General features: G+C 37.9%; 1 protein-coding gene across 1 annotated transcript; it reads left to right on the forward strand.

The window, feature by feature from the left end:
* Positions 1–7,010: 7,010 nt before the first annotated feature.
* Positions 7,011–11,323, forward strand: TAR2 (tryptophan aminotransferase related 2). Its single transcript, XM_079039955.1, has 5 exons — positions 7,011–7,832; positions 9,409–9,712; positions 10,252–10,535; positions 10,603–10,901; positions 10,988–11,323. The coding sequence occupies exons 1-5, from the start codon at positions 7,531–7,533 to the stop codon at positions 11,170–11,172; spliced, it is 1,374 nt and encodes a 457-aa protein (XP_078896081.1). The 5' UTR covers positions 7,011–7,530; the 3' UTR covers positions 11,173–11,323.
* The last annotated feature ends 13,217 nt before the right edge of the window (positions 11,324–24,540 follow it).

The raw sequence follows: 24,540 nt of genomic DNA on the forward strand, positions 1-24,540 counted from the left end.
GAGGATAGTGGGCCGAGCATCTTCGTTTGATTATGACAGTCGGGGATTGCTGACACTTCATGGGAGAGTGTGGTTACCGTACTGGGGAGGAGTACGGCAGGTGTTGATGGATGAGGCTCATAAGTCTCGATTCTCTATCCATCCAGGGGCGACGAAGATGTATAGAGATCTTCGACCCGATTATTGGTGGCCCTGCATGAAACGGGACGTCGCCTGGTATGTTGAGAGATGCCTGACCTGCAGGAAGGTCAAGGCGGAGCACCATAGGCCTCACGGCAAGATGCAGCCGTTAGACATTCCCGTGTGGAAATGGGAGGACATCACCATGGATTTTGTCACCAAGCTTCCCAGGACCGCACGAGGAGTGGATTCGATATGGGTAGTAGTGGATCGGTTGACGAAGAGTGCCCATTTTATCCCGATCCAGGAGAGTATATCGGCAGAAAAGTTAGCCGATATCTATGTGCGTGAGATCGTAGCACGTCATGGAGTGCCGGTATCGGTGGTGTCAGACCGAGATGTCCGTTTTACATCCAGATTCTGGAAGCGGTTTCACGACGAGATGGGTACTCGTCTTCATTTCAGTACCGCTTTCCACCCTCATACGGACGGGCAGAGTGAGAGGACGATTCAGACTCTCGAGGACATGCTCAGGGCATGTGTTCTAGACTTCGGTGGCAGTTGGGATGCGTACCTTCCGTTAGCGGAATTTTCGTATAACAACAGTTATCATGCGAGCATTGATCGACCTCCCTTTGAGATGCTTTATGGGAGGAAGTGCAGGACCCCGATTTGTTGGGGCGAGGTAGGTCAGCGAGTCATTGGAAGCACAGAGGTGGTACTCAAGACGACCGAGTTGATCCAGCAGGTCCGTAGTAGACTGCAGACTGCGCAGAGTCGACAGAAGAGTTACGCCGATAGGAGGCGTTCAGACTTGGAGTTCCGGGTGGGTGATATGGTTCTTCTGAAGGTCTCACCTTGGAAGGGTGTTATCAGGTTCCGGAAAGGGGGCAAGTTGGTTCCCAGGTTTATTGGTCCTTTCAGGGTTTTGGCCCAGGTGGGTCGGGTTGCTTATCGGTTAGATCTTCCTGAGGAGCTTAGTCAGATCCACAACACTTTCCATGTGTCCCAGTTGAGGAAGTGTTTGGTGGATGAGTCAGCAGTCGTTCCCCTAGAGGATATTCAGGTTGATAGCAGCCTGAATTATATTGAGAGGCCGGTCACGATTCTGGATCAGAAGACAAAGACCTTGAGGAACAAGGAAATTCAGTTAGTGAAAGTGCAGTGGCAGCACCGGAAGGGGTCTGAGCGGACGTGGGAGGATGAGGAGGAGATGAGAGAGCACTATCCGGAGATATTTGCGGATTCAGCCGTAGCAGACTTCGAGGACGAAGTCTGAGCCAAGTGAGGGAGAATTGTAACGACCCGTCTCCGGTATGATGATTCCATAGTATTTAATTAGAAGTTTGCAAGAGGGACTTGGCGAGTTCATAGCCTGACTCGCCGAGTAGGGACGGGTTTTCGAGCACGTGTTAGTCGGCGACTCGGCGAGTCCATATTCGGGACTCGGCGAGTCTGCCTGCCTGAAAGAAACCCTAAATCCCCGGGTTGCTCACTATTTAATCCACCTTATAGCCCCCATTCTCGCCTCCTTCACCCTCAGAAAGCTGTGAGAAAACCCTAATCCATCCTTGAGTGATCTAAGTGATCTTGTGTTGAATTTTGAAGGCTTGAAGAAGGAGAAGAAGAAAGGAGCAAGGAGAAGAGGTGTAGAGCAAAGATCCAAGGGCAAATCAGAGTTCTTTGAGGTTTTCTTCCAATTCCCTCCTGTTTTATGCTTTTAACCTCCATTAGAACTCTTCTAGATCTAGTTTGATGTTTTCCTCAAGCCTTATGATTGTATGGATACCCTATTATGTCGAGATATCCTTAGATCTGTTCATTTAGGAGTTGTAGAGCCCAGATCTATGGCCTTTATGGAGCTATTTTGCATGATAACCCTAGATCTACCCTTTTAAGTGCCTTTTTAGCCTTTATCTCCTTTTTCATGTGTTTGTACACGTAAAGTTGGAAACTTTACGTGGTGAATCAGCTTATTGGACTCAGATCTATCATTTGTATGCAATGGATTCAAGCATAATCGAGTTTAGAGTAGTTGCATGGTTGTGACTCGGCGAGTCGGAAGAACGACTCGGCGAGTCGAGTCGCGAGTCCCCGTTTTTCCCCTTTTGAGTGATGACGAGTGGAAGCCTTTGAGTAGTAGAGTGGACTCAGTGAGTTGGAGAGCAGACTCAGTAATGGAGGGACTCGGCGAGTTGTTCATACAACTCGGCGAGTCCAAGGCAATCTTCTTAAGCTCAAGAACAACTCGTCGAGTTGTTCATATGACTCGGCGAGTCGGATGAAGATTGTCTGAGTTCTTGGATCGAGAGGGTACTCGTCGAGTCGATGCCATACTCGACGAGTAGCTACGCGTAGGGTTGAGAAGTGAGACTAGAGACTCGGCGAGTTGGCGGCCCAACTCGGCGAGTCAGGTCAACTGTGGGTTGACTTTGACCGAGAGAGTTGACTTTGACCAAGGGTAAAAGAGTCATTTTACCCCAGTGCAGTGTTTAGTATTAGATTGAGTGTGTTTATGGACTTGTAGCCGGGGAGATACCGAAGCAGCAGCAATTAGCTTTCAGAGCCATTCACACAACAGCCAGTTCACGAGGTGAGTTTCCTTTCAGTAGGAACGGGTCTACGGCCACAATGCCGGCCCGTTTAGTTAGCAGTAGTCCCGGACTTTGGTCCGATGCAGTAGTTAGAGTGCTTGATGTCTTTGTGATTCAAGCATGTTTGTGTTATGTGTTCCGGACTCTGTTCCGATGCAGTATGCAGTATATGTGATTATAATAGTTGATATGTGTTATGCTATGCCATGATCAGCCAGTTCCGGACTCGGTCCGATGCAGGGGACAAGGTCCTAGTTAGTTCCGGACTTCGGTCCGATGCAGTCAGTTCCGGACTTCGGTCCGATGCAGTTAGTTCCGGACTCTGGTCTGATGCAGGGGACAAGGTCCCAGTCAGTTCCGGACTTCAGTCCGATGCAACTAGTTCCAGACTTCGGTCTGATGCAGTGGGCAAGGCCCAGTATGTGCTTTATATGTATTGTATGGTATGCGGTAGTTTGGGGGAGCTCACTAAGCTTCGTGCTTACAGTTTCAGTTTTTGGTTTCAGGTACTTCCGCAAGCAAAGGGAAGAGCTCGGGATGATGACATCGCACACACCACAGCTTCAGTCTTGTCCTGGGAGTTGATTTAGTTTTCTTGATATGTTTGGATAACAGTTGTGATACAGTCCTTCCCACAATATTTTATTATGATTTTCAAAACACGCAGCACATGGTTTTATTATGTAATACTCAGTCTTGTGGTTTTGTTATAATAAAAATCGAAATTTTTGGGAGGTATTTTTGGGTTGTTTCATCTTGAGTGTAAAAGCAATATTATTCGACATCCGATAAAGCGTCGTGTCGGGTATTTATCAGTCCATAGTGTCGATTATAAGGCTCACGGTAATACTGTTCAGAGAATCTTAATTTAAACTTCCTAGAGGGATGCCTTCAAGTAGTTTTATGATTTGATTTGATAAAAATTATAAAGATTAGGATAGGTAATACATGCTAAATAAAAGAAAGGTTTTTAATACATGAATAATTTTCGATCAAATAAAATTACAAATACATAAAACTATAAAACCCGTGAACTCACCAACTTTATGTTGAAGTTTTCAAAATACATGTATTCTTAGGAGGATGAGTGTGGATGGTAGCTGTGGAAGGGAGGAAGTCATCAAGGAAGTTGGTGGGAGTCATTTTTGTTTGTTTTATGATTAGTTACAAATAGGAAGTATACTTGAACTTCAAACAATGTAACCCTGAAATAATTTATAATAAATAAAAGTAATGTTTGCGGTATACTTTTGTGTATTATTCAATATACTTGTCACCATGATCCAATGTACCTATGTCACACAACCCGATGTTTTCGCCGTCGGCGGGGGGGTGTGACAAGTAGAAACTTTCTTTTCCTGATTAACATTCTGTCTTTCCTGTTGTGGTTTCAAATGATTAAAATTGGCTTCTTCTTTTCTTTTGAAATGAGCAATAGAAGCAAATACATGATAATTATTACCAAACCAGATATCACAAAGTCCTTTCTCCAAATGATTTTTGTCTTTCACTTGGATAATCTCACAAAACCAAATCTTCTTCCCATCCTGGAAAACATTTGAGCAATGTAAACGTCCATTATTGTTCCTATCTTTGCACACCTATTCCATAACTCCTTTGGAAGGAGGTCGCTTGGTAAATTAGTCACGTAGAAAGATACGACAATCTTATCTATCGATCCATGGACACTGTCTGATCTGTTTGACCTGTGGTTATCATTACTTCTATTCAATTCCTTATCATGATAACCTCTATCATATTTGCATCTCCTAACTTCTTGCCACTCAAACTCTCCATCTTTCATCATTGTACATGAATGAACGTGCACAACATCAGAAATTGATCCCAAACCCTACTCCTCCCCACCTCACAGATTAAAGGTGAGTAGACAAGGGAAATCGACGATGAAATAGTGTAGATAATCACCAGAAACACATAAGTCAAAGTCGACGACCAAAATTCACTGAAGACCACCATATGAAAACCAGACGATCTACTGGAGTTGCCCGGAGAAACAAAGGAGGTTTGCTGGCGTTTGCACCCGCCGGAGAAGAAGACCCACCTCTATACCTAGGGGTGTAAACGAGTCGAGCCGAGCACGAGCCTAACCAAGCTCGAGCTCGGCTCGTTTAATTTTGAAGAAGCTCGAGCTCGAGCTCGGCTCATGAACAATTTAGTGAGCTCGCGAACCTAAACGAGCTTAAACGAGCCTATATATATATATATATATATATATATATATATATATATATATATATATAGGCTCATTTAGGCTCGCGAGCCCACTAGCTGAAGCTCGGCTCGAGCTCGTTTAATAAACGAGCCTCATATTTGGGCTCGAGCTTGGCTTAGGCTCGTTTAATTCGATCTCGAGTTGAGCTTTTAACGAGTCGATCCTGAGTAGCTCGCGAGTAGCTCGACTCACTTATACCCCTATCTATACCCAACAGATAGAACTATTACTCGACAGACAAAACACAAAAGTGTGTGACACTTCTTTTACCCAACGGTCAACATTGTGACTCAATTCTATTGTACTTTGGCCCACCTCTCTAGTTTTATTATATAGTCGAAAATGAAATATTTGTCTATTCAATATGAAATCAAGTGTTGCAAGTTGTAAGAAGCCTCATGGAGCATCATCACTTCATCTATTCATCATGAATTAGACATTTTACACCTATGATATTCAATTTGTGATCTTAAGCCTTTAGTTGTAAATCATAATAATGTTGTGTTTCTTTTGTAATTGAGATGTTTTCGTCATAATTTGTACGATTTGCATCAACAAAAATTATAGTTCATGTTTAAAAGTTAAAGTTGGCTTCATATCATCGTTTTAATCAACATCGTGTAATATTGTAAGGATCTTCCGATTCCAACCGAATCTTACGATTACAACCTTCCAACACATAAAACGATATTTGGTAAGATCCGGATCTTTTAGAGCTTTGATTACTACCATTAACACATAACGTAAAATATAATTTCTGTTTAAAAAATGGGATAATGACTTAAAAGGGTAATATATTATTCGATTTGTACATATTTGGTCACTAATTTTTTTTCGTCCACATTTACCCCTTCAACTTGTTAAATTGTACACATTCAGTCCTTATGACCGGTTACTCCAGGTTAGCCGGGAAAAATGACTTAATAGGGTAATATATTTCTCATTTTGTACACATTTAGTCATTAATATTTTTGTACATATTTAGTCCTTCATATTTTTTTGTTTCAAAATAAATCATTTTTGTTTTTGTACACATTCAATACTTATGAATGTTTTCTTTGAGTTTTTCTCACGACATCTTACGTGGGACAATCATTGATGAAGTGTGTGAGGCTGTTGATGTTTATATGTAATGTCTCATTTTCACAAAAAAATTTCATTTTTAAATAAGGCAAAACTTCATAATTATAAATCAATTATTAAGAAAAAACGTTTATTCCAAAATATATTTATCAAAAATCAGAGTAATATAAGTAACACAGAATCCTCAATATTATTGATGAGTGTGTACAATCATGCATTCTCTTTCTCACGACCAACGATAGAATCTGAAAACATAAACAACTAGGTAAGCACACAGTTTAGTGAGTTTCCTTCAAAATACTCGATACAATAAATGTATTATCATGCATAACGGACCCACACTCATCATATTGGAATACCTTGGCCCAATCAGTCATCAGACTGGAACGCCAACATGCAACATGTCAAATCAGTCATCAGACTGGAATATCCAGGGTTTGTTGGCATGCCGCCTTAACCCAAATGCTATTCTCGAGTCCACGTGCCTATAGCTTATAGTCGGCCCGCACCAGGTATCTTGGCCTACAACATATAGCAAGACCACCTCAACCTATCCCACCACCATATGACTATCCTACGTAAGATGTCGTGAGAAAAACCTAAAAAAATCATTCATAAGTACTGAATGAATACAAAAATAAAAATGACTTATTTTGCAAAAAAAAAATTATATTAAGGATTAGATGTGTACAAAGTGAAAAATATACTACCCTATTAAGTCATTTTTACCGGTTAACCTGGAGTAGCCGGTCATAAGGACTAAATGTGTACAATTTAACAAGTTGAAGGGGTAAATACGGACGGAAAAAAATTTCAGTGACTAAATATGTAAAAATCGAAAAATATATTACCCTTTTAAATCGTTATATCTTAAAAAGTTAATAATAAAATATTATTCGCTCGTATCATAGAAATAAATAAAAGAAAAGAAATTAAAAAACCTTTGGTAAGTGGAAAAGCTTAACTGCTAAAAGAGCAGTAAGCAGCCTTTCGAGCCCATTTCCATCCCCAACACACCACAACCATCCCCCTTCGTCTTCTTCTCCTCTTCCTTTTTTCCTTTTTGCTATTTGACGTCTGCGTGATCCTTTGATACAATACATCACTCAAACATCTATCGCTTTCCCCAAATCCTTTCAACAATCGATGAAGATTGTGATTTCTCCCAGAAAAATCTCCTACTCCGCACAATAATCGAGAAAAATGCCAGTGTTTCTTTCTTCAGATTCATCACCCATGGGCACAGTTTAGATCGAACGAAACGTTTTACTTAGAATTCCTAACACCAAACATCATCATTTCTCACCGGTTTTTTCTGGATCCAGCCACTTGTTCTATCCTTTTCATTTCATCCGTTTCGGAAACGTTCACTTCATGTGGTCCTTTTCAATGATTTGAATCAACTTGCACTTGAGATTTGGATCTCTCCTTTTTCTCTATAGAATCGTATTCACGAAGGTCTCTTCGTTGTCGCATTCAAAAAGGAAGAAAACGAGAGAGATGGCGGATTTTATGTTCGTTCTGAAGAACTTTCTGTTGGTGTCTCTGGCGATGAATATGTGTTTGATTTGGAAAATAAACTACGATGATGAAGAAACCCTATCATCGAAATGGAGTAGCTGGGGAAATCTACAGCAGAAGTTCCATTTTCATGGCTCCTGTTTTAATGGTGAGAAAAACAACGGAAGAGTGGAGGAGGCGCAGGTTAGCAGCAAGAGGACAGAGATACTGGCAACGACGTCGTATGTTGCATCTACTGTGGTTCCAGATGGCGGGGAGAGTGTTGTCATCAATCTTGACCAGTAAGTGCTGCCGTACTCGAATCTAAATCATGATCGATACCTAATAATTATCGTTGGATTCCAATCATAAGATTATTTTCATTATTATTATTCATATCAATTGTTATTTTAGGAAAAAAAAGTATATCTAAAAATATTTGTATATCTGGAAAATAAAACAAAATATCAACAGTTTCATGGTTTTACCAAAAATATCTATTTTTTTGTAGTAGAATAATTAGTGTGTAATCGTTGCATGATTTCATACTGTAATTGATTTATGCGTAAATTATATTTTTGGTCCTTTATTGTAGTTGGTTTTTGCAATTTTAATCCTTATTTGAAATTCTAATAACATTTTTTGTCCCCGACTATACCTGTTTTTTGTAATTCTGTTTTAAAAAATATAGCCATTTTACTTTGAAAAGAGAAACCAAATATGTTACCGAAACATTCAAATAAGAGCCAAAATTAAAAAAAAAAAAACCTCTTGGAATTGTAATAACAAAAAAATCAATTATACCGAAGGGCCAAAAATGTGATCTACTTTTGATTTATTCATTAATTAGATTACAGAAAATATTTATAGCGAAGGGAAATACAACAATTTTACAATAAATTCGGTAAGTGCGGTTACGGATAGTATTGAAAAGGACACTACAGTAACATGCGCCAAATCAGCACGCGTTCACGTTAGCACATAGACAAAGACAATTCGGTTTTGTGAATTCCGATGGTGGATGTCATGGTTTGGGGGAGCCACCCGTTTCCACCACCAAAGTTTTACTTCCCGATTCTAGGGTCTACCGTTTTATGCTAACGTGCACTGTTGGTTAACGTGCCTCATTGTCCTCTTGCTTTCGTTTTCAAGTACATGATTATATGTTGTTTTTATTGCCACCACCACCGCCACAACACCCACCACCGCCACCACTACCTCCACCACCGCCGCCCGTAATCATTTCCATTGCTTTGCTGTCTTTTGCTTTGTTCCACTTCCAGCACCTCAATCTTTTCAACAAATAATAATAATAATAATAATAATAAGATAATAGTTAATTGTTCCACTTTATTTAGTTTAATACTAAAGCAATTACCAAAAGAAGAACCCATCGACTGTTTTTGAATTTTTTAATTAAACCTAGTCCACTGTATTCTATATTCATATTCATATCAATAAATCACACACTTGAAGTATCTTATTGGATTACTGTTTATCCGACTTATTTCTCATGTGGTTGGTTAAAGTCCATAAGAAAAAAAAACCATGTTACCATGTCAGTTCATAAGAAGAACCCTTTTGCTTGCATAGGTTGTTTCCTCTTTTAGTTTACTAATATTAGGTGTCCATTAAGATCTTTACACATGTCACCATGTGTGTCCTCTCTTTCCCATCACCAAACCTTGTTTATTCGACCAAGCTGGTATACTTGGAGAAACAGTTAGGGTTTGAGTCGAACCATTTAGCATTGCAAATTGTTTGTTTGAATTTATTTAAAAATATAAGTTACAAAAAATAAATATATATTATATTGTTTTGGAGCAAATATGGGCTTATAGTTCTAATTTATATGGTATTTTTTTTTTTAAAATATAGTGGTGACCCGACGATGTATGAAAATTTTTGGAAGCAAAAAGGTGAAAAAACAACGGTTGTGACTTCCGGTTGGCAGCACATAAGTTACTTTTCAGATGTTAAAAACGTTTGCTGGTTTTTGGAGCCGGAGCTCGTGACTGCAGTCACAAGGCTGCACAAAGTGGTCGGCAATGCTGTCATGGAGGGCCGCCACATGGTGGTTGGAACCGGCTCTTCGCAACTTTACCAGGCGGCAATTTTTGCTCTCTCACCTCACAATGCTTCCACCCCCATGAATGTCGTGTCTGCCGCTCCGTTTTATTCGGTAACTTTTAATATTTTTATTATCAGATAATCAGGTTTCAACACAGAACCAAATTATCTGAACAAAAATAATCTCAACCGTTGATCAAATCATCGCGAGATGAATTTGATCAAACGGTTGAGATTGAGTTTTGTGTTTTGTTGAGATAATTTGAATATGTTTTGAATCTATGATTGGTTTAGTTGACTAAGTGGCACATGCTTTTATCATGAAATATATGGTTTTCTGTAACTATTTTCTGATCGCTTGATGTGAAAGCAATGTCGCAAAGTTTTTTTTTTGTGTATTTGACTTGTATTGATGAGAGGCTTTAATGCTACACTGACATAGGGAAGACAAAATGATTTTAACAAGTCAACCAAATAACACTGCAAAAATTAAATGACAATGTATTATTAGAGTATCCATAGACCACAAAATGTATGTTTTCATTTTGCCAATAAAACATATATATATATATATATATATATATATATATATATATATATATATATATATATATTAAAATATTGAAATATTGTTGTTACATTTTATTGCAGTCGTACCCATTGATGACAGACTACTTGAAATCAGGGCTACACAAATGGGCAGGAGACGCTCATAAGTTCAACAAAGAAGAACCCTACATCGAACTAATCACTTCTCCTAATAACCCCGATGGATCTTCAAGACAAGATGTAGTCAGAGGCCATAAAGGGATTCTAATTCATGATCTCGCTTACTATTGGCCTCAATACACACCCATTTTATCACCTCCACCTGATTACGATATCATGCTCTTCACTGTCTCCAAATCCACGGGTCACGCCGGTTCCCGAATCGGGTAAATAAAATACATATAATTTTTCTTTTTTTCTAAATTATTAATTTTACTATTATTTATGTTGTAGATGGGCGCTTGTGAAAGATAGAGAGGTCGCTAAAAAGATGACGACATTTATAGAGATCAACACGATTGGTGTGTCCAAAGATTCACAGATTCGAGCAGCAAAGATTTTGCAAGCTGTGTCTGATAGCTGTGATAATGATGATGATGATGATGAATCTTTCTTTGATTATAGCTACAAACTCATGGAAAAAAGATGGAAGAAAATTAGAGAAGCTGTTGATAAAACTCGTCTTTTTAGTTTGCCGGATTTTTCACCGGAGACATGTTCTTTCAGTGGCCGGACTTTTGGGCAGCTCCCTGGTAATTTTATTAATTTCAAGACATAAAATGAATATATGATTAACTCAATAAATTTGACGTATTTTTTGTTTTTGTTTTTGTTGTAGCTTTTGCTTGGTTGAAGTGTGAGGGAGACGTGGATGATTGTGAAAGTTTTCTTCGAAAGAATAAGATATACACGAGAGGTGGGAAGCATTTTGGGGCAAGTATGAAGTATGTGAGGATCAGTATGCTGTGTCGAGATAGTGAATTTGAGGTTTTCACTGAAAGGTTGCCTACAATTGTCTCCTGAAAAAAAAAGTTATGTTTTTGTTTTGCAAGATGATATGCGGAATTTAGGGTTAGTTTTAGGTATGTGTAAAAGAAAGATATTTTGGTTTACTCCTGTTGTTGATAAATATCAGTAACATTAGTGATCTAAATGACTAGAAATTTTCAAGTAATCACCAAGATGCGTTGCATGTTTTGTGGTTTATTGAATATAAATTGATGATTTTCTTGCTATTTGTATTTCGGTATGTGAAAATCATAGGGTTGTAATGGCAAACTAGATCGAGTCCATAAAAACAAAGTCATTCCAAATAAAAAGATTAATGGTTAAATTGGTTATCCATCTCTACAAAACAATGCTGAATATGTGTCTCAATAAGTCAAGTCGTTAGTTTGGAGTTATTACTTCCTAGTGTAAGTCGGCTTTTCTTGGATATAGTTGTAGCCTAAGTATTAGCCATGCTTATCCATTTTGATATAATAAATAGAGGTTTTAGGTCTCTTGTAATCAGTATCTTTTTCACAAGTATTGTATGTCCCTTAATTAAATTGACATTATGAAGTAGTTCTTTGTTTGTTTTTCATAATTAGTTGGGTTTCCACACAAAAATTCTTGATGATTTTATCTCTTTTATTATTTTCTACGTATGTACGGGTTGATAATGAAAAAATTAAAACTAAAGGCGATGAAATGCATGTTTCTTGGGTAAAATCCAAGGATAAAAGGCTACAAGTTATGCATATCTAGGCTAAAGAAGGCCATCATCTCAAGAGATGTGACCTTTTGATGAAAACACTATGACTTATGAAAACACTATGACTTATGGGATCTCTAACTTACCAATGACAAAAGACTAAGCATAAGAAGAAAAGGAGGAATCATGAGTGGAAATAGAGCTTCCACTTAGCAAACAAAATTCGTATAATAGAACGTGACTCATGAGTCTACTACGACAAGACAAAATGCACTAGTTTTGTCAAGAATGACTACACAATGTCACAGCTGGCTGATATCCCGTGACTGTGATGACCAAGAAGACAAAGACCATGTCACTGGAATAGCTTGCCATTAGGTTCAAAAGGGGGTGTCCTAGCTCAAGGGACATTGTTATGCTAGTCGTTGCTGTCTGGCCGAGTCGCTGAAGTGCGTGACAATGAAGGTGGCCGTAGCTTTCTAGAGATACAACTGGTCGAGGGCTAGTGCCGCTTCCCTGATGAGCCCATGACAGGCGAAACCAGTTGGTGTGTGTAACATGGGAGGGTTGGTATCGGGGTTTTATGGGGGACCTTAGTACGCCGCACGTGCAAGGAGTAATGCCGAACTTGCGTCCGTGACAAGTGGTATCAGAGCCAAACGACGAAGGGACATGCCAATATGATCGTGCATATTCGTGGGGTCCGTAGAAGTATGGACTTGCTAGTGGGTTGTGGTGGTTGTCGAGACCAACAAAATTAAAAACCCTAAATCTTTTACACTAAAATAGTGTATAATGGTAAAAGCATCGAATCCACGGAGATTGGTTCAATTTAATAACACTATGAAAAATCTCTTTGTAAAAATACTTGGAAAATGACAATAAATTAAAAATGGGGGTTTCGGTGTTTTGAAATACTTGAAACAAACTAGAATTAAACTATGATTTAAATAGACAATTTCAACAAAAATAAGAGTTTGATGTAAAATTAATAAGGGAGAGATGGTTGACTTAAAGTTTCCTCACTTTAACTTTTGATGAACATATCGTTAGAATCCAATGGTGCAATACTTGATTTAAATCCTTAATTTGGCTATAGTAATCCAAGGAGGTTGAGATTACCTAGACTTTTCTTAGTTGTTGAAATGGTTAGAGAAGCTCATAACAATTTCCTTAGTTAAAGTCACTAATTCCAATAAACATGTAATTAGTGAAAGTCAACTAGCATTAAGAACCAAAAAATCACCAAATCTAAGAGGTGTCAAAAGCTTCCACTACTATGTTGGAGAAAATGTTTTTGTGATCGTGTGAAGTAAAACTAACACAAGAATCACTTGTTGCGTACTAATTTGAAGATCCTTTACTTAATCAGGAAATTAGCCAACTAATCACCACAAACACATTTAAACTCATGAATAAAAACATACAAGCAATGATAAGATGTTAAAACACAAAAAATTTTCATAAAGATTCAAACACAAATTCATGGATTCTTCAATATTCAACAAAAGTACAAAGGATTCAACAAAAGTCAACCAAGGCTTGTTTAGCCAAGCATGGCTAAACTCAAGAAAACAAAGTTAGATAAGATAGTACCAAACATTTGACAAGAATCAAGAGAAGAAAAAATGAAGTTCTTCAAGGTTTTTGGCCTTCAAATTGCTCCAAAACTCCAGAGAGAATGCCTCCAAATCGGATGTAAAAGATCAGGCTGAAGAGGCACACCAACCTTCCCAATATAAAGCTCCAAATGAAATCCCGAAATTGCCCCTGCAAGAACCCATGCGGGCCGCGTGGATTCTTACGCGGTCCGCGTGACTATGACGGAGTTTTTGGGCTTCTTCAAGTTTTGGGCCCCCGCAACAATTCCTTTGGCCCATTTCGAGTCTAATCAGCTTCTAGCCCATTTTTCTTCAAGTTCTCTTCAATTTGAGTCCAATTTGACTTTTCCAAATCCTCCAAAGCTCTCGTAATCGCCCGATCATCAATCTCCGCACACTCGAAAATCCCGCATCTTGCAAATTTAAAGTTTAATTCTTCTAAGCCTTCAAGTAATTGACAAGCCCACTTCATGCATCATCTCCATAGCCATCAAGCCTAAAATCCTCGTTGTCCTCCAAGTCCAATTGCTTTCCAAAAGATCCCGCTCTGCTAGTCTCCTTAAAATCTGCAATTATACTCACGAAACTAGAAATGTACCCGAAAGCGGTCATAAAATAACAAAAAGGAAAATATGCATGGAAATTAACTAAAATGCGAATGAAATATGCTAAAATAAACTATAAAAAGAAGTAAATAAAATGAAACTATTTGGTTGCTGTGAAGTCAAGAGCAATACACCGATGAATGCTCTACCTCCTTGAAGGAAGTAATTGGGGTGACCACATGCCGAGGATTCTGACTTCGAAGTATAATGGTTGGGATCTGGTGTAGCGGTACGCTATCATACTTGGCATCAGAAGAAAAGCCATTTTGAAAGGAAAAAAGTTCCTCTTCCATCGCACGAGAATGTGCGATAATTTTGCGGTGGGAGAATGTCACGGGCTGATATCCCATGATCGTGATGACCAAGAAGACAAAGACCATGCCCCTGAAATAGCTTGCCATTGGGTTCAAAAGGGAGTGTCCTAGCTCAAGGGACACTATTATACTAGTCGTTGCTGTCTGGCCGAGTCGCTGAAGTGCGTGACAATGAAGGGGGTCGTAGCGTTCTATAGATACAACTAGTCGGGGGCTCTGTCGCTTCCCTGATGAGCTAATGGAAGGGCGAAACCAATTGGCATGTGTAACATGGGAGGGCTGGTATTGGGGTTTTACGGGGGACCTCAGTACGCCGTACTGGAAAGGAGTAATACCGAACTTGCGTCCGTGACAACAAGCTTCAATTAGCGAACATATGACTCATGAGCTTTTTTTCATCCATCTTAAGCAAACAAGCGATGTATTGCATGAGATAGACAGAGAATAGATCATGAGTCCGAAAGGTATGCTCAAGCAATTCTACTTCATACTCTCTTCCTATTGCAAATGAAGTTGAGTCTGATTTAGAACCCACAACCTAGGACGAGGCCATCAAATCTATAGAATCAAAAGAGTAGATGGTTTCCATCCATAACAAGATGGAATCATAAAAGAAAAATGAAACATAGGATGTCATCCCTAATCCAAAAGGTAAGAAGACGGTTAAATGTTTGTGATTTTAGTGTTATCAACACGTGTTAGTGTAGTTATTATTAATATTGAGATAAAATGGGTTCTATTTCACTCACTGAGGTTGGAGGTGTGAGGGTGCACACTCGGAGTGATAAATATTGATGGGTTTTGTACAAACAATCCTATGTGTGCATGCAACCCTAGAATTGGATCTATGTTTTCACTATTAGATACACAACATTATGAACACATATAGAAACCCTAATATGCTTCTAGGAATTTCGAAATCCACAAGGAAAGATGAAATACATACCTCTTGTTGTTATATTGTAATAACAACTTAAATCTTGAATCTTCTTGTCTTTGAAAGAAAGTACCACAAGTGTAGTATCTCTAATGGCTCACAAACACCAAGAGCAAATAAATGGAGATGCAAGAGAGAGAGCGAGAGAGAGAGAGAGAGAAGAGGTATGAAATTCGTCCCTAGGAACCCTAGACAAGGCATGGACGAATTCTTATGGCCTTAGGGGTATTTATATAGGTGTAGAGATTAGGGTTTCATTCCTTATCCTTATCTAGTTGCTTGCCCACCAAGTAACCATAAGATAAGCCTTGAAAACCCTTATCCTTATCCTTTGGACGATTTCAAGGATATCTTATCCCTTGAATTCGTCCACCCTATATCTAGGATAACCATTACCCTATTTTGTAACTATCACATAATTACAATTCAGCCCCTCTAGTTTAATTAATTACACTTGATCATTAAATTAATTCTTAATTAATTATTGACCAATATTAATTAAACAAATATGATTTATCCTTTAATATATTATTGTTATACCATATTAATAAATCATAATAACCTCTTTCTTTATTATTTCTCCAGTCAAGTTGCTTTGGTGAAGGCAACCCAAAAGGACCATGCACAATCAGGTCAAGTACTTGACAAATATGGTTACGAGCTTAGACACTAATCCAACAGTCTCCCACTTGGATAAGTCTAGTAAATATAATAGTAAGTACTACCCGACTAGCAATCGTAGCTCGCAAAGACGCTGTCGAACTCTGATCTTATCAGTAACCTGTCCTTTAGATAAGGGATCATATATATCTCCATTCCAGATATCGTATAGACATGAGACATAGATTGAAATCATTCTCTCAGTCTATGTGTTGTTTCCCGATTTCCGATTTACGACGACTGACTAATTGAACAAATCAAATTAGCCCTAGCCCGACCGAGCATTTACGTTTTGTCATCATTAAATCATCGAGGGGCCCACAAATATCGCTTTTATCCCACTTTAGGTAAAAGGAAAGGATAAACTTCGACTCAATGTTTGCTTGCACTCACTTACCAAATCACACACAACAATAAGTTTTGTAACACCAAGTTAATGGTGCGTTTACATATTATCAATGTGTAACTGATTCGCAAAATACAACTCACACATCTCGGTTTCAAGAATACAAGATATTATCGTCTCACCAATCGCTCGTGATAAAATCCATGATAATACTTAATCTTATATGACCCCAAACTTGTGAACATTGCAACATGAACATTGCAACAAACCTTTGCTATGTCCAATACACTTTAGACAATCTACAAACTAAATCATGACAGTCTTCATTCATACCTACTTCCAACATATGAACGACTGCGGACCGTTTGAAAAATTCGATTATTCTTAATAAACTCAATTATTCTAGAAGTCAAAACATGCAAAGAGAAACACAATGATAATACTTAATCTTATATGACCCCAAACTTGTGAGTATAAATAAAACACATTTATTTAATCACCATATTGATTACTCATTATCCATTGTTTAATGTTTCAGATAATCAACTTTATAACTCGAATCATAACCACAATTGTCCCATGCTCCAAGCATGCACACTTTGGTTTCCTATGGTCCATACTTTGTGAAATAGATCAATTGAAACTTTTCAAATGCAACTCATTTCATAATCCCCAATCCTTATAATTAGTGTAAGAATACCAAATTCTTGTCACCTTTTAGAATATGTCAAATTCTAATATTTTATGTAATGATACTCTTGTGAAGTCACGTCACAAAAATCACAAAGACTCGGCCAATGAAATCACAAGGTACTCTATCAAAAATTGTTACAGAACAATTCTATAGATGTGATGTCTCTCATTCAAAGTACATTCCTTTGAACATCCTTTTGCATAAAATTTTCTAATCTAGACATAAATTCTTAATTTCCAACTCCCAATTATGGAAACAATTCCATATTTACCATATGACAACTCATTCTTAATAGAATCTTATCTATTCATAATAATGTCGATATGGTCCATTCAATACCATACTTCCAACTACTCACAAGCGACCAATCCTCAGCAAACTTTGGATCGTCCTTTGATAGTTGTTTAATTATCTTAGTCAAAACCGATTCTTGTCCTTTTTCCTTCTTAATGCGCTAGACATTTGGAAAAATTTTAGAATTGTCAAATATTATAGCACTTGCAATCGATCCTTTACCCGAAGCGTATGGGACATGATGCATAATGTCTTACATAAAGATATGATACTCTATCAATCTTCTGCCATAATATTTTATGTGTCACGTTCTTACAATTTGAACTATGAAGAGGGATACCGTAATCATAATCGAAATTTAAGAACACACTATGTATCCTTTGACTAAATTTATTAAAATTTCTCAATCTAAGCTTTAGATTTTGAACGAAGTACAATATTCTCTCCCTTAATTATAGAAAAACAACTTTTCAACTATTACAACTTTGCAAAGTATAACTCTTGTTTTCTATAATTAATATTGCTAACTTGCAATACTTACCATAATAATCATGCTCCCACTTACATGATGATTATTTCTTTACCAGCATAACACTTATGCTCCCACTAGCTTCGACATGTATTCAGAAATCAGCTGAACTTCTAGAAAACAATTTCTCAAGTTCATATTTCTAATACTAGATGCTTCGATAAGACTTTATCTAAGCTTCTTAACCTCATACACTTTTCCTTGGACAGCTCATATGTATATGTCTAAACGATTCTAGGACTCATATCAATAAGTCTAAAATGTTCAGACCCATTTGCCATTTCCCACAATTCGAACTATGAAGAGGTATGCCATAATCATAGTTGAATTTGAGAAACCCAAATCACATAATGCTATCTTCAAAATCTCTCTTAGTGAAAGCGTTTCCTCACAATCATTTTCATGAATGAGAGAAACCTTATGACACTTAGATTTTGTGGTGTATACATTCCCATCCATGTGAATTCGTCGTAACCATAATCACAAGATAATGTTAGTGACAAATCCAAACTCTTATGGATAGAACTTGTTCCTCTTAATTTTTTGCCATCAAGGGTCCCACCATTACTTCCAAGTTATTGAGCAGCCCACCCCTTCATTTCAATGTACTTTCCATTGAACAAGGTGTCTTGCCCCTATACAATCCATTGAGAACTCGTAGAACTCACATATACAGAAAACTCAATTGGAATGGCACAGAAAACAAAATAGTGTCAACACGATAGGTTATAAACCTCAAGTCGTGTGCTAGTGACGATTGATAAGGTTTAATCTTGATTTGTTCTTGAAACCTTTCAAGACCATTAAGACTCCCACTAACTCCTTGACATATAAGGTTCTCTTGTCAAGAACCATTTCTTGACAAAGAAATATTCATGAGTTAGTGTAGCTTTCATCAAGACAAAACACTTCATATGATTGGTCCTAGTTGGTCTTTGTCTTATCCAAGACATCACAACTTACCAATTTCAAATGTGCAAGAATAAGAAAAACCCTTTTCCAAATTCCACATTTGATGAATGTTATAGACCTTCTTAAGACTTGTCACTCAATTCACAATCTTGGAGTCTAACTCTAAGACTTGATATTGGAACCAAGTATGATTGACTTCTTGATTTAACCATTTCCAAAATTCCCGATTCTTCTTCTTAGACATACAAATTGTACTAAGAATCACTTAGAGGATCAATTGAGATATGGTTGTTAATCATTAAGACCTATCATAAAACATAATAAAATGTACTCTCCCTTCTTCTTAGAATAGAGAAACTTTTATCTTTCTGCCTACTTGATTCTTCTTATTCGTTTTACTATTGATTGAAACTCTTTCAATCAACTTAGAATTATACTCAATCTTATAGGTATAACCATATTCACTAAACTTTAGTAAATCATGACGAATATCTTTGTCATTCTTGTGGTAGACTTGATCAACGTACGACCTAGTGTACTCGATCTCTTAGTCCTTAATTTTACACTTTGTCAAAAAATTTGTCTAAATTTCCCAAATGCAAAAGTTCTCATTCTTCATACAATACTTGTTGCACGATTCCAAGTTCCTATCCACTTGAAACTTGGGCGATGAGAAACTCTCCCTATTTGGTAAACTCTTGACACTTCCACAAATAACCTAACTAAGAATCAAATCCATTTTTTTGATAAAAGAAGTACACAAACATCAATTTTTCATATATGCCATTGTAAGGATAAACAAATAAGATAAAACCAAAATTTATTTTATTCATAAAAGCAGCGGAAAACATGTCCTTACAATGAAAATTTCAACTGAAAAACTATGTAATCAAATACTCCTAACAATTCTATCATAACTTCCTAAGCTCAAAATCTGATCTTCGAATCCATGCGATCGTAATCCATTTCTTCGTGATCAGACTCATCTTGCTCTTCCATCAAACTTCCTCTCTTTTCTCTAATTCTGCAAAACATGCAAATGTAATCTTATCACATTATGTATAAAGAATAGGAATTTAATGGAGTTAGATAGTGGATTTTATACCTGAAGTAGAGCCATACTTCTTGACTCTCCCATCTCTTAGACTCTTCAGGTCCTTTGGGCAACTTCGTATCCATTTCCCCTTCTCTTGGCAGCAGAAACAGGTGGGTTCTTCTAGAGTGTCCACGGAAGCATGGTTGGTTGAATTATTAGACAAATATGCTCCATTGCTTTGCCAAATCATTTCTGATTCAGCAGCAATAAGCATGTAAGTTTAGCCAATGAGGGTCGCGTCAAGATCCATCATATAATACTCTCTTATGAACTTATAATATGATTTAGGGAGTGATCGAAGAACCCAGTTGTAACAGCCCGAAATCTCAGGTATTGTTAAATTATGTTTTTGGGGTGATTTAGGAGGGGACTCGGCGAGTTGGAGCCTAGACTCGCCGAGTAGGATCGTAGACCTGGTCGCGGGTTCGCGACTGGACTCGACGAGTCCAGATATGGACTCGGCGAGTCTGCGCTGTTTAGCGAAAACCCAAACTGTTCAGGTTTGGGACGTATAAAAGAGACTTATTGGCCGTCATTGTTCATTTTAGCCTCCTGAGAAGAACCCTAAATCGAGTGTGTGCATCTGGAGCAAGGATTATAGGCCATTGTTGATTATAGAAGAGTTGCTGTGCAAGGAAGAGAAGGACTTGGCTAAAGGAACAGCAAGGGAGTCACATTCTGAGGATTGGGGACACAGAGAATACATCATCCAGGTAAGAATTCGAGTATACTCTGCTATATTGATGTATTTATGGATTTAGGGTTTATGGAACCCTTTTGTGATTAGATTGAATGTTACCCTAGTCCCCTAAACGAGTGTAACCCTGTATTGAGACCTTTGGGAGGTCCAGAATGTCCCATGTCTGTGCATTTCGGGAATTGATGAAGGTTTTGGATTGGAATCCTTATGCCTTAGGTCAAAATGTAAATTATGAATCATATGGTGTATCATGAGCACTGAAATGAGGACTTTACGTGATGGATCAGCCTAGGAAGGCCAGACCTAGGAATGGTCGAAGCAGTTCTGACCTTAGGATGCAGTTTGAGCGGTTGCATGGCATGGACTCGCCGAGTTCGATGAACAGACTCGGCGAGTAGCTTGAAGATTAACTGGGACTCGTCGAGTTGTTCTTCAGACTCGGCGAGTTGAGTCGGGGTGGCCCCGCGATTCTTCCAGGAGTAACTCGTCGAGTCAAGGAGGATACTCGACGAGTAGATAGGGAATCTCAGAGAGTTGGAGGACGTCTAGACTCGCCGAGTCGACATGGTACTCGCCGAGTCCGGACGAGTTGACCGTTGACCGTCGACCAGAGTTGACCTAAGTCTGACTTCTCAGGGATAGTCACACTTAGAAGATATAAGTGTTAATGAGAGATTTGTGATGTTATAGGGAGGTTGTAGCTCGTCGGATCGTGCACGAGTGATTTCAGGATTTGCTAGCTTTCAGCATTCACGAGGTGAGTCTTCTCACTATACTGTACCCGGAAGGGTTTGACTGTGTGACCGGAAGGTCAGATATGATATGTGATATGTATGCTATATGTGGTAATCTGTTTGTTATGTATGTTATGGGCCGGAAGGCGATTATGTTATGGGCCGGAAGGCAATATGTTATGGTCCGGAAGGCAATATGTTATGGGCCGGAAGGCAATATGTTGTGTGATGGACCGGAAGGTCGGCGTGGGTAGGACCGGAAGGTTTACCCAGCAGGGACGGAAGTCCCCTGAGACACATGGACCGATAGGTCAGGGCCTGGAAAGGCGTATGTGCGTAAGTTGTATATTGGGGAACTCACTAAGCATTTATGCTTACAGTTGTTATGTATGTGTTTCAGGTACTAGCGAGGACCGTGGGAAGGCGCCGGCGTGATCGATACACACTGAAGGATGTTTTTATGATCTTGGGATTTAGACTATTTGTATTTGACATAATACTTAAATTATTTATGCCTTGTTTTGAATGGAAATACTTTATTTTTTTAAAATGAAAAATTTGTTTGAAAATTTGCGTTGTTACACCAGTCCACATCCAACCTATTGGGAAAAGACGCACCCAACATAATCAACCTATCAATGTGTGATTTCATCCTAAGGACGTGAGCACACACGAGTTTACCATCTTCATGTTCCATTGCCAATAGGGCTTCAGTGATCTTGAACCTTTCAAATCTTCGATCTTGTGGGTCAGGGAGAACAACGGGAGGAGGAGGAGGGAGTGAAATCAAGCTAGTCCACATTGATCTTTCACTTTGGAACAAGCTTTCACTTTCAACAAGAATACCTTTTCCTTGGGATTCGGGAAGACCACGGTTAGAATCAGACATCTACAAAACGGGAGAAATTTCAAGTTATTTGATTGAATCCTTAATGAAACACCCAAATGAGACATTAAGGCTAGGATCCAACAACATTATTTACACATTAGAAGAGGGATGCTGTAATCCAACATGCAAATAATTCGGAGGTAAGTGAATGACGCTTCACTAATTCTTCACCATGAAAAACATAAAGGCTTAAGTTTTAAATGTATTAAGAATTCCTAGATTTCCTTTGAGATTCATTGAACTTTTGAATGGCATGTTTAAATCTCGATATGCCCCTCTCGTTTGTGACTGAGATGCCGAGGATCACAAAGTGGGTGTGAATAACCATGCAAATCTACATGGTGCCCTCATTGTTACAGTCACCTATTCGATGTGCCGGTAAACCACACACGCTCCATCGAACTATGACAAACATTGAGTCACCCTTTGCTACCTTTGCTTAGAACCATTTAGTGTGCCGGTTAACCATACACGCTCCACTAACGTCTTCGCAAGGGCACATAGTGTAATTTCATGGAATTGCATCAATTCACTTTTGCCTAAAGTAACTAAGATTGGGAATTTTGTAAAAACATTTAGTTACTTTATACTTCATTATACTTTTAATGGAAAGGGTTTGCCCTATCCTACCCGTTCGGCTAACGACCCTCCACCAATCAAGGAAGCGGTGGGTGAGAGTGGACACCCATTAAATGGCCATTTTATAGGCCATAACCTTATACCCCCTTATAGATCGGCTTCGTGAATGAGGCCTACTAATGGTAAGAATAGCATTTTAGTTATACATATATAATATTAGACTTTTAATGTTATACATAGTATAAGGGTGTATTTTACACTTTTAAAATACTAGGTGGTTTAAATTTTATAAATTACACTTAAAATATAAACATTATCATTATGGATTTATTAACTCTCTTTTAATCATACACTTAATTAATCTAATAAAACCATAAGGGTGTAGTTTGTGTTGGAATAGTGTCTAAGACTGCAACTATATTAGGCAAGTATTTGACCCGATTGTGCATGGTCCTTTTGGGTTGCCTTCACCATAGCAACTTGATAGGATGATTTATTATGAGAGAATACATATTATTAATATATTATGAGAATAATATAAGGAATAATAATATTGGTATTTGATTAATATAAGTCATAAATTAATTAGTATTAATTTGGTGACTTAAAGTGATTAATTAAATAAGAGGGTATAAACTGTCAATTGTTTGATAGTTACACTTTAGACTGTAAATCCTTAAGAGATAGGGATTGGACGGATTCTAGAGCTTTGGATAGCTCAAAATCGTCCAAGGCTTATCTATGGTAAGGATTTGGATTGCTTTAAGGAAAGGATTATCCAACTAGGGTTTAAGGTGAAACCCTTACGGAGTCTACAAGTATAAATAGACCCCATGTCATAGGGAAATCGGCACCTCTTAAGAAGAAAGAAACCATGGCCGAATCTTCCCTCTCCTCTCTCTCTCTCTCTCAAATCATCTTCATTGCTATTTGGTGTTTGTAAGCCATTAGAGGAGTGACAATTGTGACTCTAGAGCTCCAAGACAACAAGATCAAAACAAGAGATTCAAAGGTAAACTTCTAGATCTGATTTTGTATTGTTTTATACCTAATTAGTTGTTAGAAGTCTTGGATTCAAAGCATGTTTAATTAGAAAATCTAGATCCAAGCATTAGGGTTTTGCATGCGCATATAGGAAAGTTCTTATGGCTAAAACCCATCAGTGGTATCAGAGCCTAGATTGGTTTCTATTAAATTGTTGCTTGTTTGTTTGAAACTTGTGTGCAAAATTTGATTTTTGTGTTTCTGAGTCATGGACTCGGCGAGTTCTATAGTGGACTCGGCGAGTTGGCCTGACTCGGCGAGTCCCTTGGTGCACTCGGCGAGTCCGAGCGTCAGGAAAGGCCAGATTCGGGATTTTTTGATTATTATCTTATGGAAACTTACCTTAATCATATTAGATCAACCCAAATCCGATTTTTTGATATATATGACTATAATCTTGATCTAATTAAAGATATTTATCATCTAATAAAATATTTAATTTCCTTATGTGATAATTAATTAATTATTTTGATTAAATTGGTAATTATCTTGCAAGAAATCTTGAATAAATCAAATATAGATAATTAGGAAATTAATTGTTAATTAAAATTATTTGTTATTTGATCCTCCATGTTTTTAAATGTTTAAAACTTGTCCTCAAGTTTTGAAATTTATGTTTTGTGATTAAAAGTTTTAATTTAGACAATTTAAATTTCAAACCCTAGATTTTTAAAAGTTTAAAATACAACCCTATACTAATATAATATTACAAGATTAATATATGTATATGTATAACTAAAATGCTAGTCTTACCGTTAGTA

This window comes from Lactuca serriola, chromosome 4, assembly GCF_051521515.1.
Source record: "Lactuca serriola cultivar US96UC23 chromosome 4, Lser_US96UC23_V15, whole genome shotgun sequence".
Taxonomy (NCBI): domain Eukaryota; kingdom Viridiplantae; phylum Streptophyta; class Magnoliopsida; order Asterales; family Asteraceae; genus Lactuca; species Lactuca serriola.

Coding starts and splice junctions, on each gene's coding strand:
- TAR2 (XM_079039955.1), top strand. CDS start 7,531: ATGGCGGATTTTATGTTCGTTCTGAAGAACTTTCTGTTGGTGTCTCTG. Junction 9,713..10,251: donor CTGCCGCTCCGTTTTATTCG/GTAACTTTTAAT, acceptor ATTTTATTGCAG/TCGTACCCATTGATGACAGA. Junction 10,536..10,602: donor CACGCCGGTTCCCGAATCGG/GTAAATAAAATA, acceptor TTTATGTTGTAG/ATGGGCGCTTGTGAAAGATA.